The sequence below is a fragment of the Tursiops truncatus genome, chromosome 8, assembly GCF_011762595.2.
Source record: "Tursiops truncatus isolate mTurTru1 chromosome 8, mTurTru1.mat.Y, whole genome shotgun sequence".
In the NCBI taxonomy this organism is placed as follows: Eukaryota; Metazoa; Chordata; class Mammalia; order Artiodactyla; family Delphinidae; genus Tursiops; species Tursiops truncatus.
Window position 1 is genome coordinate 55,405,856 of NC_047041.1, and position 14,579 is coordinate 55,420,434.

The window sequence follows — 14,579 nt, forward strand, 5'->3', positions numbered from 1 at the left end:
ACTCCTTGGTAACATGTTCTCTCAAATCAAACTGATGAAAAAAAAATCAAACAGCATTCCTTTCAACTGACTACTGGGCATGCCCTAACTGACGAGAATCCTATTTTTAGAGACCATGTGCTCTTGGCCCAGACTCACAGTACTATAATACTTTCCTACTGTTGAAATATGTATATCAGACTACCTTAGAGACTGAAATTACATTACATTGTAAATGCATTACATTATAATTTAATCATCATATATAATATTAGAGCCAGGAGAAACCTTAGAAATCACTGCATCTGATGCTATCAACTTAGAAATGAGAAAAATAAGATTCACGTAGCATAAGTGACTTGGTCAAAGCCATATAAGTAAAAACTATGAGTGACGGAGTGGGAGAGAGAATTCTATCTACACCCCAGCCCCCCAAATATTTATCCCTGGAAGCACAGCTGGGATGGTGAGTTCCATCAGATGTTGCTGAATCCTGCCTCCTGCTTTCTCTAAAGAATAGGGCTTATCAAATTTAAAATATTTCTATCAGTAAAAGGACTTGGTCTTTCAGAACCTTCTTTTGAGGGGAGAGGAAGAAAAAGAGAACTTACAGTAAGTAAGCTCTTACAGTAAGAACCGTAAGAACTTACAGTAAGTAAGCTTACTGTACAGTAAGTACTTACAGTAAGTAAGCTTTTCCTTTCGTATGTGACCTGACAGAAAAGGATTTGAAAACTTGCAAAAATCAGAATGCCTCTCAGTTAGCCTGCCCAAAATAGGTCAAGTGCAAACTATAGTTTAAAAAATCTATCCAAAGCTAAACACTCAAGCATCTCCAGTTTTCCGTATTACTAAAAGGGTAATACTAAAGAATTAAGTTTGCCTATTTCGAGGACTACATCCACATATATATTAAAAGAACGGAAACTGGTCTTCTAACACCATCTCCTTCCAATAATCAAAACAATTTTGTGGGTTTCCCTGATGGCGCAGTTGTTAAGAATCTGCCTGCCAATGCAGGGGACACGGGTTTGAGCCCTGGTCCGGGAAGATGTCACATGCTGCGGAGCAACTAAGCCCGTGCGCCACAACTACTGAAGCCTGTGCACCTAGAGCCTGTGCAGCTTAAAGAAGAGAAGCTACCGCAATGAGAAGCCTGCACACTGCAACGAAGAGCAGCTCCCACTCGCCGCAACTAGAGAAAGCCTGCATGCAGCAACGAAGACCCAAAGCAGCCAAAAATAAATAAATAAAATTAATTAATTAAAAACAAAACAGGGCTTCCCTGGTGGCAGAGTGGTTGAGAGTCCGCCTGCCGATGCAGGGGACACGGGTTCGTGCCCCGGTCCGGGAAGATCCCACATGCCGTGGAGCGGCTGGGCCCGTGAGCCATGGCTGCTGAGCCTGTGCGTCCAGGGCCTGTGCTCCGCAATGGGAGAGGCCACAACAGTGAGAGGCCCGCGTACCGCAAAAAAAACAAAAACAAAAACAACAACAACAAAAAACAATTTTGATTAAATTTAAACATAAAAGGGCATCTCTAAGAGAATCTTATATATGTACATCAAAAACCAAAAAGAAATAGCAAAAACGGAAAACTGGGTAATACTGGAAATCAGTTTTGATTCTAGTTGTTCACACTCACCATTGTTTCCACCACAAGACTCCCCACTCCACCCATTAAAAACCCTAGGTTGTTTCCTATTCCAGGCCATAGTGCTCTGTCACAGCCTCGCAGTTAAACACTGTGGTGTTGGATTTCCAATATTGAAGTTTTATATTAAAAAGCATTTTAAAAGGACCACGGGTAAGGCATTACAGGGCCCAAGGGTATTCCAATACCCTCAAAAGGAAAACCACCTCCTGGTAGGGAAGTCACTTTCATCACCCCAAGACCACTGTACCTCCAGTGGGAAAATGTGAGCTCATGTGGTTAATCATGGCTATTGCTGGCCACGAAACCTCAGATGTCACATTCTGTTGCCAATCACTTTAGCTAAAAAAACCAAAAGGTTTAAGGTTTCCAGCATTCCAAGATCTAAAAGGCTTTTTACCTGCCAAAGCCAAAACCTGGCTCTCTGGGGTGTGCTTTTCCAGTAAGCATTAATGACGCCCCTAACACCTAATGCAGAGCAGAGGCTTGTATTCCTTATGCTGCTCTGGGGGTTAGAAAGGTCACAGATGATAGGTCTGTTGGTGAAAAGAAGTTAGAGGGGGAGTGGGAGGGTTCAGGGAGGAACAGGAATAAACTGTAGACTCAGGTAAGTGAAAAAGCCCTTATTAAAACAATGTTTTAAGGGGCTTACAAACAACAAAATTCTGCAGTTTCCTCATAATAAATATTTCTGGTTTTTTGGGCCTCTCACTGTTGTGGCCTCTCCCACTGCGGAGCACAGGCTTCGGACGCGCAGTCTCAGTGGCCACGGCTCACGGGCCCAGCCGCTCCACGGCATGTGGGATCTTCCCGGACCGGGGCACGAACCCGTGTCCCCTGCATTGGCAGGCGGACTCTCAACCACTGCGCCACCAGGGAAGCCCTGGTTTGTTTTTTAAATGTAGGTATCTACTCGGGGCTGCAGTAATTTTTATAATTAAATCTTTTATGTAATTGTTATGATAATAGATTCCACAAACCCACAATGGCCATGACAACATTATAAATTCATTCAAATGTCCCTCTGACTTATATGTTGGACAAACTATTAATATTCAAATGCATCCAAGTACAATAAGTGATCTAAAAGCTCTTACCATCCTGCCTTCCCAATCACTGAGGCAGCTGATTTGGTAAGGAACCATGCACCCACTGATCCAGACAGGACAAAATATTTAAGACTCTAATCATTGCCACAGCATCTATGGAATCATTCCATGTTCTCAATGAGACACTGTTTGACATATGGACTCTCCTTTCCAAGAAATCATGCCTGTATGAAGGGATACAGACACAGAAGGAAATCTGGGTCTCATTACCACGAAAGGCTCTCATGTTATGGATTACTTAAAAACACACACAAACAGTTTTCTTTTTTTTTTTTATTTTTGGATGAGAAATGTCTCAGTCAATGGAACTCAAATGAATACCCTTCACTGGACAATTTTCTCCCGTTGTGTCCCAGTCTCTCTGGAATACTCTAACTGAAACTTACCCAGTTAGAAGAGGAGAAGAGCACAATAAGTGTTGGGTCACTATGGAGGAGTTTCCCCAACAGTATCAAGCCATACAATGTAAAGTCTATCCCAGCAAAATCTCATGAATATAACAGAATAACCGGTTTAGAGTTCTCTCACTAGAGTCTTACTAAGAATGCAGCTGCTACAGAACACTAAAAGTTGTCAGAAGTCTGGAAGAGGTTATTATTCAAAACAAGGAAGAAAACTGCATCATGACAGGAATAATATGGACCTTAAAATCAGGCCGACCAGGGATGATTTTAGCTCTGCCACTGGCTAGTATGAGTCTTCGGAAAAATTAACTAATCTCTCTGAGCTGCAATTTTCTTGTCTTTAAAAAAAAAAAAGTTGAGTATAACTCTTTCCCTCACAGAAGGAATTAATTCTCACAGTGGTGAGAATTAAATAAACAAGACAGCATCATGTATGATGTTCCATGTTACCATATTTCTACTCACCGAACCTAAAATGTCCCATCCTTCTTTCAAAAGGGGAATACTATTTCATCTTTTAAAATACCTCAGGTATCATCTTCTCTATAAAGATTTTCCTGATTCCCTCCTGACAGACCTGATTATTCCCACTCTCTGAGTCCCATGTACCTGGTATAAACTTCTAAGTGCCTCGTTAACCTCAAGTGGACTGAAGTTTCATGGAGGTGGGATCAATGCCTTGGTCCCCTTTGTATACTCCCAGCACCTGACACCGTAAATGACACACACAAGGCACTCAGTAAATTTAGTACCTGGAAGTGCCTTACAGAATGCCAACGTAAGATTTTAAAGTCCAATACTACCATATGTGCTGCTTAAAATTTCTGATTCCTAGGAGTCATGGGTAGTAAACAGGGCCTTAGAGTAGAATTAAATATTTATTTCATTTTATCTCCCATTTCATTGTTTTAGCAGTAAAAACTGCGCTTGAAAGCTAAACTAACTTTTTTAAGGGAAGAAGGAATGTATTCAGCTTGTTGGGCATACTAAGTATAGATAGCAAACAAAAGCTAGGAAAAACTAGGAAATAAATCACCTCCAGAAAACAAAAATAGAATCAAGAAACATCCCAGAACGAATTAAGGTGATACTCCAATACCGATAGCCCTGCTTCTCTTGTTGCCGCCTCTCAGATCATTCTGTATTTAGCAGCCAGAGTGACTTTTAAAAAACATAAATCAACTCATATCATCCCCCTTCTTGAAGCCCTTCAGGGGTTTCCCACTCCACTGAGAATAAAATAGAAACTCCTTCCAGTGGCCTCAAGGCCCTGGCTGACTCTCTTACCTCTTCTGATGGAACTCTTCCCTTTTCTCACTATGCTCCAGCTACACAGGGCTGCTCTGGTCTTTTCTGTCCTTCCTTCCTTCCTCTCTCTTGCAACTAATTCCAGTTACATTTATTGAGTGGCTTCTATATGAAAAGCCCTTTCAAATGCAATCTCAGTCAATCATCACAATGAACTTAAGATGTAAATATTACCTCATTTTACAGGTGAAGAAATTAAGCTCTGAGAGATTACATGATCTGCCCAAAATACAGGTATCTTCTCCCATGTCCCTCACCCTGAATTTTTTCAGATATATCAAGCCCATTCCTCCATATCCTCCATCATGACCGCTCCCTCTTCTAAGAATGCTCCTCCCCCAGCTGTAGTGTAGTTGGTTCCTTTCAGCCTTCAGATTTTGGGTTAAATGTTCCTCCTCAGACAGGTCTTCTCTGACTGCTTTATCTACAGTAGGTTCCCCTATTCTCTAAGATAGTGTATTCCTTTATTAAACACTTTTTAAATACTTATTTTCTTGTTTATTGCCTGTCTCCCTCAATAGGTTGTATGCTCCATGAAAGAAGAGAATATATTTGCTTTTTCCATCATTATATCCTCAAAACACAGCACAGTGTCTGGCATTCAGGTGCTCAACTGATATTTTTTTCAATAAATGAATATTCTGTATCCCTGCAACCTGACACAGGGCTCAAGGTACTTAATAGGTTTATTAAATAAGCGAAGGAATGAAAGAATGGGGGAAAAGATGTGTCATGAGCTTCAAGACATGATAACATAAAAGTAACACCTAAAATTAACACCAAAGCACATCTGTATGACTTACAGAGATTAGAGGGAACACTGTACAGTGGAAACCAGACAAATCCCAGCAAGATCATTGCTTAGCTTTTGTGGTCTCATGCAAGTCACTAAATAGCTCATTTACACATTGTAAAATGAGATTATACCACCTTCCTTATAAGGCAAAATGTCTTGCCCTTAAATAAAATCTTAACAATCATGTAAAACAGGTAGTACATGAACTAATGTGCTCATACTATCAATTAGAAAATCAACTCAAAGCTTAGATGACTTGTTCCAAAATAGATGGTTTCTAGAAGGGGAACCAGGACTCAAACATAGGTCTTCCCATTCCTGTTTTAATCACTCTTCCTTTTTTTTTTAATTTATTTTTTATTGAAGTATAGTTGAATTACAATGTTGTATTAATTATTGCTATATAGCAAAGTGACTCAGTTATACATATATTTACATTCTTTTTCATATTCTTTTCCATTATGGTTTATCACAGGATACTGAATATAGTTCCCTGTGCTATACAGTAGGAACTTGTTGTTTGTCCATTCTATATATACCAGTTTGCATCTGCTAATCCCAAAATCCCACTCCTCTCCCCCTTGGCAACCACCAGTCTATTCTCTGTGTCCCTGATTCTGTATCTGTTTCATAGCTAGGTTCATTTGTATCACTCTTCTTATGTCCCAACTACTTGTAAGTCTTGTTGTAAAGGACAAAGGAGGTAATATATTAAAACAGTCTTAAATGTTAAAGGACCACAAATAACAACATTTTCTTTATAGGGAAATGGAAGAAAGTCCCAATCAGAACTAGTAATGCTTTCTTCTTGAATAACTTATTCCCAAATAGATTAATGTGCTAGCTTTGGGAATAATCTACACAACTACTTAACAGTCCTCAAAGCATTGTTTATACTAGGAGAAAAGAACCCACTTTGCTAACAATAAAAGTAATCTTTCTAACCAATATGCCAAATAAAATAAGTTCTTTTCTCTGGCATACTGGTAAAGGGATTAGGAAAAATATTTTTAAATATAGCAATTACTATGAATCATATCTATAACATCTTTAATGTAAATTTATTTTAGTTAAAAGAGGACAGAAATGACAGTATAACAAGTTTAACCTACGGGGGTGGGAATGTCACAAAATTAAATTTTCAAATACATTTTACATCAGCAGAAATATGGTTTTCTAAATAGAACAAATTAATGTTTATTGCTTTGCTCCCAACACAAATTTTTCATGAAAAATCAAACCAAAAGGACAGGGATATTATTAGTATTCTTGAGAATCCTACTGTCTGATTTTCTTAAAGCTCATTCAAAAAGTATTTTCTTTTAACTTTCAAATAGAAAGTTCAACAATTTTTTTGTTTTTTCATGACTAGACCAAATATCCTCTTAAGTCTTCCATCAGGGAATCTGACTCTATATACTTACAATTGGAAAGGGGCAGAAGGTCCAGAAACCCTTCTGGATAAAGTGCCAGGCAACCAACATTTCAAGCTATCTCTCTTTTTCCCTGCAACATACCCATACATTATACCAAATCCTTAGAAGTATAAGACATAAAATACCTTGGAAGTCCTCAGAATTAGGCAACTTGACACCACATACAAAGTAATCCTTATGCTCATTCTGTAAATACAACCAAAGAATGAAATTAATTTTGTTTATGTATAAAGCAAAGAAGTTCTAAATCTAAAAAATTTACATCAGTATTAATTCAAAGACAATACTGCCATAGACTCAAATTATTAACCAAACTGTTGAAGCTGAATGATGAGTACATGATGATTTATTATACTGTTCTGTACATTGATATACACTTCAAATTCTCTATACTATAAACATTTAAAACATCATATCTAAGCAAAAAACCGTGTCAAATTTTAATCGTAAAACTATCGTTTGACCAATTCATAGCTATAAATGAAAATTTTTAAGTAGAATTAACAAGATTCTGTGAGCAACCTAAAATCCTATTAGGTTTCCTCTCAGAAAATTAGTCTTTTAAGTCTCTCTTCATTAAAAAGAAAACAAAACCACCAAATCTAGCAGATTTAGTTCTCTAAAAAAAATCCTAACCAGTTACATTTGTATTTACTCTAAGAAACCAGATTCAGAAACTTAATATCCTGACAGTTACCTCAAGAATATCTTAGGTAATACTAATAAATATAAAGTAATTAGCCGTTATATTTTTAAAGCAATGCATGTGTATCTGCATCTATGTGTCAGATATGGTGAAAGCTGATAATTTGGTTGAGTGAAAAGGTCCTAAAGAAACCAGAAATAATTTGGCATTCTTTCAGATGAAGATGAGTGCACCCCACCACCAAACTGATAGAAAAAAAATCAAATGGTGGAACCTAATGCCAACTAATTCCAAATCTACTTTTTAAATAAATATTAGCTTCTGAATGAATCATGACAGAGCATATGATTAAGACTAGAGCAATGAGTTTTTGCTTTGAGAGAAAATTTCAAACAGAAATCATCTTAAAAAAAATTTTTTTTTTCCCTAGAAAATTTGAAACTTACCAAATCAATAGGGTAAATGTAGGAAAGCTCAGATAGTAATTGCCTGCAACGAATTGTCAACTGGGCATTAGTCTTCAGAAAGAGTTCTCTAATGAGGGAAAAAAAGCACATTTGTTAAAAAAAACATGCTTGCATGCTTTCTCACAGTTATTTCCACCTAACTGATGCAGAGAAAGATTAATGGTCTGTACTGGGCCACAGAAGTAGAAGCAAGAATAATAGCTAACGTGAGTCATGACCTATCACTAAATACTATCAATCAAGCTAACTGTACTGAGGCCTATTTTACGTGTCCAGCACCAGGCTAAGAGATGTGAAACGTACAAAATCACTGGCTGGGCACCTACTACTACATGCCAGGAGCTTCACAAATGGCTTTAATTACTACAACAACTTACTCGGTTGATATTACTATACCCATTGTACAAACAAGAAAACAAGATTTAGAGAGGCTCAGTAAGCTGACCAAGGTCTCATTTAACCTGAGGCCAATTTGTTTTTAGGAAATATCCATATGGTATTTCCTCAAAAAAGTATTCTATTTTCATTTACAACTACAGATGTTATAACTACCTCAAAAAATAACCTGCTGCCATATTACAAAAATAACAGAATAAGAAAAGGACAAAGCAAAAAGCTGTGGCATGAGATGATGTAGCTCTTCTTGAACTATTTAAGAAACATGACCAACAGCTAAAATACCCGTAGAGCATATTACCTGCTCAGCTGTGTCAACAATTAAAAAGGAGGTAATTTAGGAGAAACAGTAGGTCAAAGTGGAATCTAAAGTAGTACAATGCAAAGAGCACTGAAGACTTAAAGGGATTTAGTCCTGCTTTCCTAGTGAAATGGACAGAGTAACCTCCAGAGCTTTGCTTTCCTATCTGCAAACTGAGAGGATTAGATGATCTCCAAGGTTCTTTTCAGGTTTCTCAATTGCTAAGGTTTCTTAAAGAAAAATGCAGGATGGGATGACTTTCTAGGAAAAGTGAGTGAAGATGAGGAAAAGATCAGAGGTGGTAACAAGTTAAGCATGTGCTGGAAAAAATACCGGGAAAAACTATTAGCATTTGTTAAATGAATGTCACGGAGCGACTGCAATTAGCTACAGCTGTATGGGGCCATTTTATTGAAGGTTATTTGACAGTGAGGCAAAACAATCACCATTGGTTCTTCAGAAGAGAAAAAATTATGGTAAAATAGTATTTTAGGAGGGCTTCCCTGGTGGCGCAGTGGTTGAGAGTCCGCCTGCCAATGCAGGGGACACAGGTTCGTGACCCGGTCCGGGAAGATCCCACATGCCGCGGAGCGGCTAGGCCCGTGAGCCATGGCCACTGAGCCTGTGCGTCCGGGGCCTGTGCTCCGCAAGGGGAGAGGCCACAACAGTGAGAGGCCTGCGCACCGCAAAAAAAAAAAAAAAAAAAGTATTTTAGGAGAAGTCTGCTAGCAACATGGAGGATGAACTGAAAACTGGAGAGACTGATGTTAGAGAGAGAACCTGGGAGCTGTTGAGGTCAGCCAAGAGAGCTAACAGCAGTCTGAAGGAGTTACTGAAGAAAAACTGTAAGCTGCACTAAAGGTAGAAGACAGGAAGAGGAGGAGATTCAAACATTAAGTCACAGTGCTGTGGCCCTGAAATCTAGAACAGTGTCCATGCTTCCGATTCTGACTACATACTAGGAGGTCTCATAACCGACTCTAGCACAGTAGGTGTTGAACAAGTGAAAGTGGCATTGAACATATTAACTGGTACTAATACCGGCAGCTTTAAAAATACTCCTTTTCCAAATCCTCTCTTCAAAGTAAACTCGACACTCATAACAACCATTCTCAGTGTTCCATTTACCTTTTCGCAGTACACTCCTTCCTCAACTCATTTAGGGATTCCTTCTGGAGTTGAAGCTTGAGGTGCTCAGCCGAAAATGCACTTCCTAGAGAGAGACGAAAGGAGACAATTCCAGATGGAACACTGCAGACAGGACTGCCCAGTCACAACCAAACAGGCAGAGCCCAGTCCCCTGACTGTGAGAGGGAAATAAAAAAAGTTAAAAGGTAAAATGGGTTGGGGTTGGAGGACTTCTGGGGGGATTAATGAGAATAAACTTCCTATTGCTTCCTTTTTTTGTTGTTGTTGTTGCTTCCATTTTTATACAGCTTCTAGCAGGAGTCAAAGAGTAAGAGTCTAGGATTCTCTGCCTACAGATTTCTGGGTCACTGACGAAGAAACCCGGATGCAATTTTCAAAATTCAGACAACTTCATTTTTTAAAAAACTGGCTATGGACTCTGGGTGTTAAGGATGATTCACTAAAGGTTCATCAATTGTAACAAATGTACCACTTTGGTGGGGGAAGCTTTGCACAGGTGGGCGGTTGGGAGTATATGGGGAATCTGTACCTTCTGTTCAATTTTGCTATGAACCTAAAACTGCACTAAAAAGTAAAGCTTAATTTTTTCTAAAAAGGTGGTTAATTTGTTTTTAACTGCAAATGCTATATAACATTACTGAAAGTATAAAAAGTAGAGCAGGAAAAATTACCCGCATATTGACTACTACAATATAGTTCATCAATATTAAGTTTTTTATGAAGTTTCATCTTATTCATATACATAAGTAGTTTTAGTTACAATCACAGTGTGCAGGAAAGGTGTATTCTGATTTTTCCAAATTATGTCTCAAGCATTTTTACATGTTGACAGATAGTCTGAGTTACAATGTTTAATGGCTTGTAAAATTTAACTCCATAGATGTGAATTAAAAGAATATTACACATTTTAACTGATACCCCAATACCTCAATTCCACTACAGGATTGCTTTAGCATTGCAATGATTAATATTTGTGTATAAGTCTGGTCTTTTGTATTTATATCAACTTTGGAACTTCCATTTTCATTCATGTGATCATAAAATCCTTTTACATCTTCCTACTCTAAGAAAATGAGCCTGTCTCAGGAAATTCCAAAGGTCCTGAAACACAGAAAAACAGTCTTAGATCCTGACATACTAAGTTCTAGATATTAAAAAGAAGCTTAGGGACTTCCCTGGTGGCATGGTGGTTACGAATCCGCCTGCCAATGCAGGGGACACGGGTTCAATCCCTGGTCTGGGAAGACCGCACATGCTGCGGAGCAATTAAGCCCGTGTGCCACAACTACTGAGCCTGTGCTCTAGAACCCGTGAGCCACAACTACTGAAGCCCGTGTGCCTATAGCCTGTGCTCTGCAACAAGAGAAACCACCGCAATAAGCCCGCTCACAGCAACTAGAGAAAGCCGGCATGCAGCAATGAAGACCCAACGCAGCCAAAAAAAAGAAAAAAAAAAAGAAGCTTAGTTTCATGAACTGTGATCTAACAGGAAAAGGTGCCCTAAACTCTTCCGCACATCTAGGGAGGAACAAGAAGTAGGTTAATTGATCAAAATACAGTTTGGACCTTAGAACTAAATTCACCAACCTAAGTAATTTTATCAACATATGTCTAAGCACCCTGCTCTTCTCTCTCAACTGTATTTAAATGACCAGTAAGTTGTTAACTCTGCTCCCCAAACAGAACTTAATCAAGGAATACCACTTATCTTCTTTAGCCCCAATATAATTCCTCACAAGATTTCCATATTGATAATAGATAGCATTGAGATAATCCCTCAATGATTTCAGAAGACACTTGGGTGGACAACCTCTACCCCTCACCCAATGCACTTTTACCAGAAAGCACATGAATTCTTCCACCACTATACAAATTTGCAATGTTATTCTTCATCCCAGATAAAAGGCTGCCTCAATTCTAGTGAAATCACAAATGGGCCAAGACAGATCTGGGTCTCAAAATGCAAATGTATGCACCCTCTTTAGCTTTGAATGTCTTTAGAACATATCACACGACCAAAAAGAAAACAAAAACAAAAACCCTTGCAAAACAAAGAAGGAAAACAAAATTTAAAAATACACAGCCAGCTAACAGATGGGGTAAAAAGTTAACAATAGGTAAATCTGGGTGAAGAATGTAAGTGTTCTCTGTACTCTTATTCTTGCAATTTTTCTGTAAGTCCAAAATAATTTCCAAATAAAAAGTAAAAGAGTAGATCCAAACCCAGAAAAAGGTCTCGTGAAAGGCTATGGTTTTCCCACAGGCTTTAACAGAACTAAGGCTTTAGAACACAGACTGGCAACATCTCTCCAACACGTATCAGGTTCATTTTTCCGTTAAAAGGTAATACGCCTCATTGGTCACCGGGTGGTCTCTGGAACAAAACTGAGTGAGGCTGGTTTAATTAGGCTCAGGTAGAGAAGAACGAAGTATTTCAAGATACCTCAGAAAACTCAACCTAAGTTCCAAAAGTCACTTCATAGGAAGTAGTAACATTGAGGCAATGATGTGCTCAAGCTCTTTACATGTTGTTCAAGTTATATATTACCAGCCTGAATACTGCATGATTGGTGTTGTGTCCTCCTAAGGATATTACATATAGAAGCAATGATATCCATCTTTAAGACCATGGATATATCCCGCTTCTCATCTAACTTTCTCACTGTTGTGGCCTCTCGCACTGCGGAGCACAGGCTCCGCAGATTTAGCATTGATTGGTGTCTTCTGCTTGAATCAATTTTTACTACTATGGTTGCAAAATAATATTCCAACTCCAGTACTTCCTCCATACTTATCAGTCAGCATTCAGCATTCTTCTCTAAGCAAGAGCCCTTCCTTCTCCATTAGCTATCTATTATCAGTATGGAATCATGAATTCTCTTTTATTTTTCAAAGATTTATAATTCATTACTGGATTTAATTATTTTGGTGCTCAAGTGGTCCCAGATTTGACCAGCCTTCAGCCTTCTTCCAGTGCCCTTCTGACATACTACGATCATGTTATTCAAAATATTACCTTATTTACTTTAATTGCTGCAGGATCTGTAGTGATATCCCCTCTCTCATTCCTGATACTGGTAATTCACGCTTTCTCTCTTTTTACTCAGTCAGTCTGGCTAGAGGATTATCAATTTTATTGATCTTTTCAAAGGACACCTTTTAGTTTCATTGACATTCTCTACTCTCTTTTTGTTTTCAATTTGACTGATTTCTGTCCTCGATTATATCCTTCCTTCTGCCTGATTTGGGTTTAATTTGCTCTTCTTTTCTAGTTAAGGTATAAGCTTAGGTTATTGAATGAAGGCCTTTCTTCTTTTCTAGTATAGTATAAGCATCAAATGATACAAATTTCCTCTAAGCATGCATCCCTTAAAATGTTGATATATTTTCATTTTCATTCACATCAAAATATTTTCCAATTTTCCTTGTTATTTCTTCTTTGACCCATGGTATGTATATGTGTGTGTGTGTGTTTGTTGTACAATTTCAAAATATTAAGAGTTTTCCAGATATCTTTCAGTCAGTGATTTCTAGCTATTTCTGTTTTGGTGAGAGACAATACTTTGCATCATTTTGATTATTTTGCATTTATTTGTTTTATGACACCAAATATGGCCTAACTAAATATTCCATATGTACTTGAAAAAATGTATATTCTGCTGGTATTCTACTGTTAATTAGGTCAAGTTAGTTGATTATGTTAATGTCTTCTCTCCTTACTGATTTTCTCTCTACTTGTTCTATAAATTACTGAGATATTAGTGTTACGGTTACCAACTATAATTGTGCATTTAGCCATTTCTCCTTTCAGTTCCATCAGTTTTTGATTTATATATATATATATACACACACAAACACACACACACACACACACATATATATATGTTTGGTTGTTATATTCATACATATTTAGAATTGTTACATCTTTTCATGAATTTGCCTCTTCACCATAATGTAATATCCCTCTTTATTGCAGGTAATATTCATTGTTCTGAAGTCTACCTTGCCTGATATTACTAGAGCCACTTTGGCCTTCTTTTGGTTGGTATTTGCATAGTGCATTTTTTCCATTCTTTTACCTTTAATCTATCTATAACTTTAAATTAGAAGTGTGTTTCTTGTAGATAGGCTTTAGTTGGGTCTTTTTTTTTATCTTTATAAAATCTGAACAATCTCTTTTTTAACTGAGGTATTTAGAACATTTACACTTAATATAATCATTGATACATTTAGATTAAGAACTACCATCTTGGGCTTCCCTGGTGGCGCAGTGGTTGAGAGTCTGCCTGCCGATGCAGGGGACGCAGGTTCATGCCCTGGTCTGGGAGAATCCCACACGCCACGGAGCGGCTGGGCCTGTGAGCCATGGCCGCTGAGCCTGCGCGTCCGGAGCCTGTGCTCCGCAGTGGGAGAGGCCACAACAGTGAGAGGCCCGTGTACCGCAACAAAACTACTATTTTGTTAGCTGTTTTCTCAATGTTCCGTTACATTTATTGTTTCTTTATCCCTCTTTTTCTATGCTTTTGGATTTTTTTTTATGACTTCCTCTTTCTTCACTATCAGCTCATTCTTACCTCCCTCTAAAATTTTTAGTGGTTGCCCCAGAGTTTACAATATATAACTTAAATTAATAACAGTTTACCTTCAAATAAAATTATACCACCTCATGTAAAGTATAAAATCCTGACAACAGTACACTCCCAACTCTTCCCTCCCCCACTCGTAAAATACTTCATAAATTTTACTTTATGCATGTTATAAACTCTAAAACATTATTTTTGCATTAAAAAAATCAACAGTCTTTAGAGCAATTAAAAATAAGAAAAAAATTTCTTTATAATATCTTCCTTTCAACCATTTCTGGAGCTCTCAATTTTTGTGTGTAGAGCTAAGTTTCTGTATGGTATCATGTTTCTCCTGCTGAAGAATTTCCT

At 37.9% G+C, this 14,579-nt stretch overlaps 1 protein-coding gene across 7 annotated transcripts in view; it reads right to left on the reverse strand.

The window, feature by feature from the left end:
• The window catches only part of LOC101316208 (diacylglycerol O-acyltransferase 2), a 364,872-nt gene that overhangs the window by 130,674 nt on the left and 219,619 nt on the right, over nt 1-14,579 (reverse strand). For all 7 annotated transcript variants that reach the window (XM_073808430.1, XM_073808431.1, XM_073808432.1 and 4 more), the window contains 3 exons: nt 9,625-9,709; nt 7,779-7,866; nt 6,812-6,872 (listed from right to left, as the gene is read on the reverse strand). In XM_073808430.1, coding sequence (XP_073664531.1) covers nt 6,812-6,872; nt 7,779-7,866; nt 9,625-9,709 — 234 coding nt within the window. The remainder of the gene's footprint in view (nt 1-6,811; nt 6,873-7,778; nt 7,867-9,624; nt 9,710-14,579) is intronic.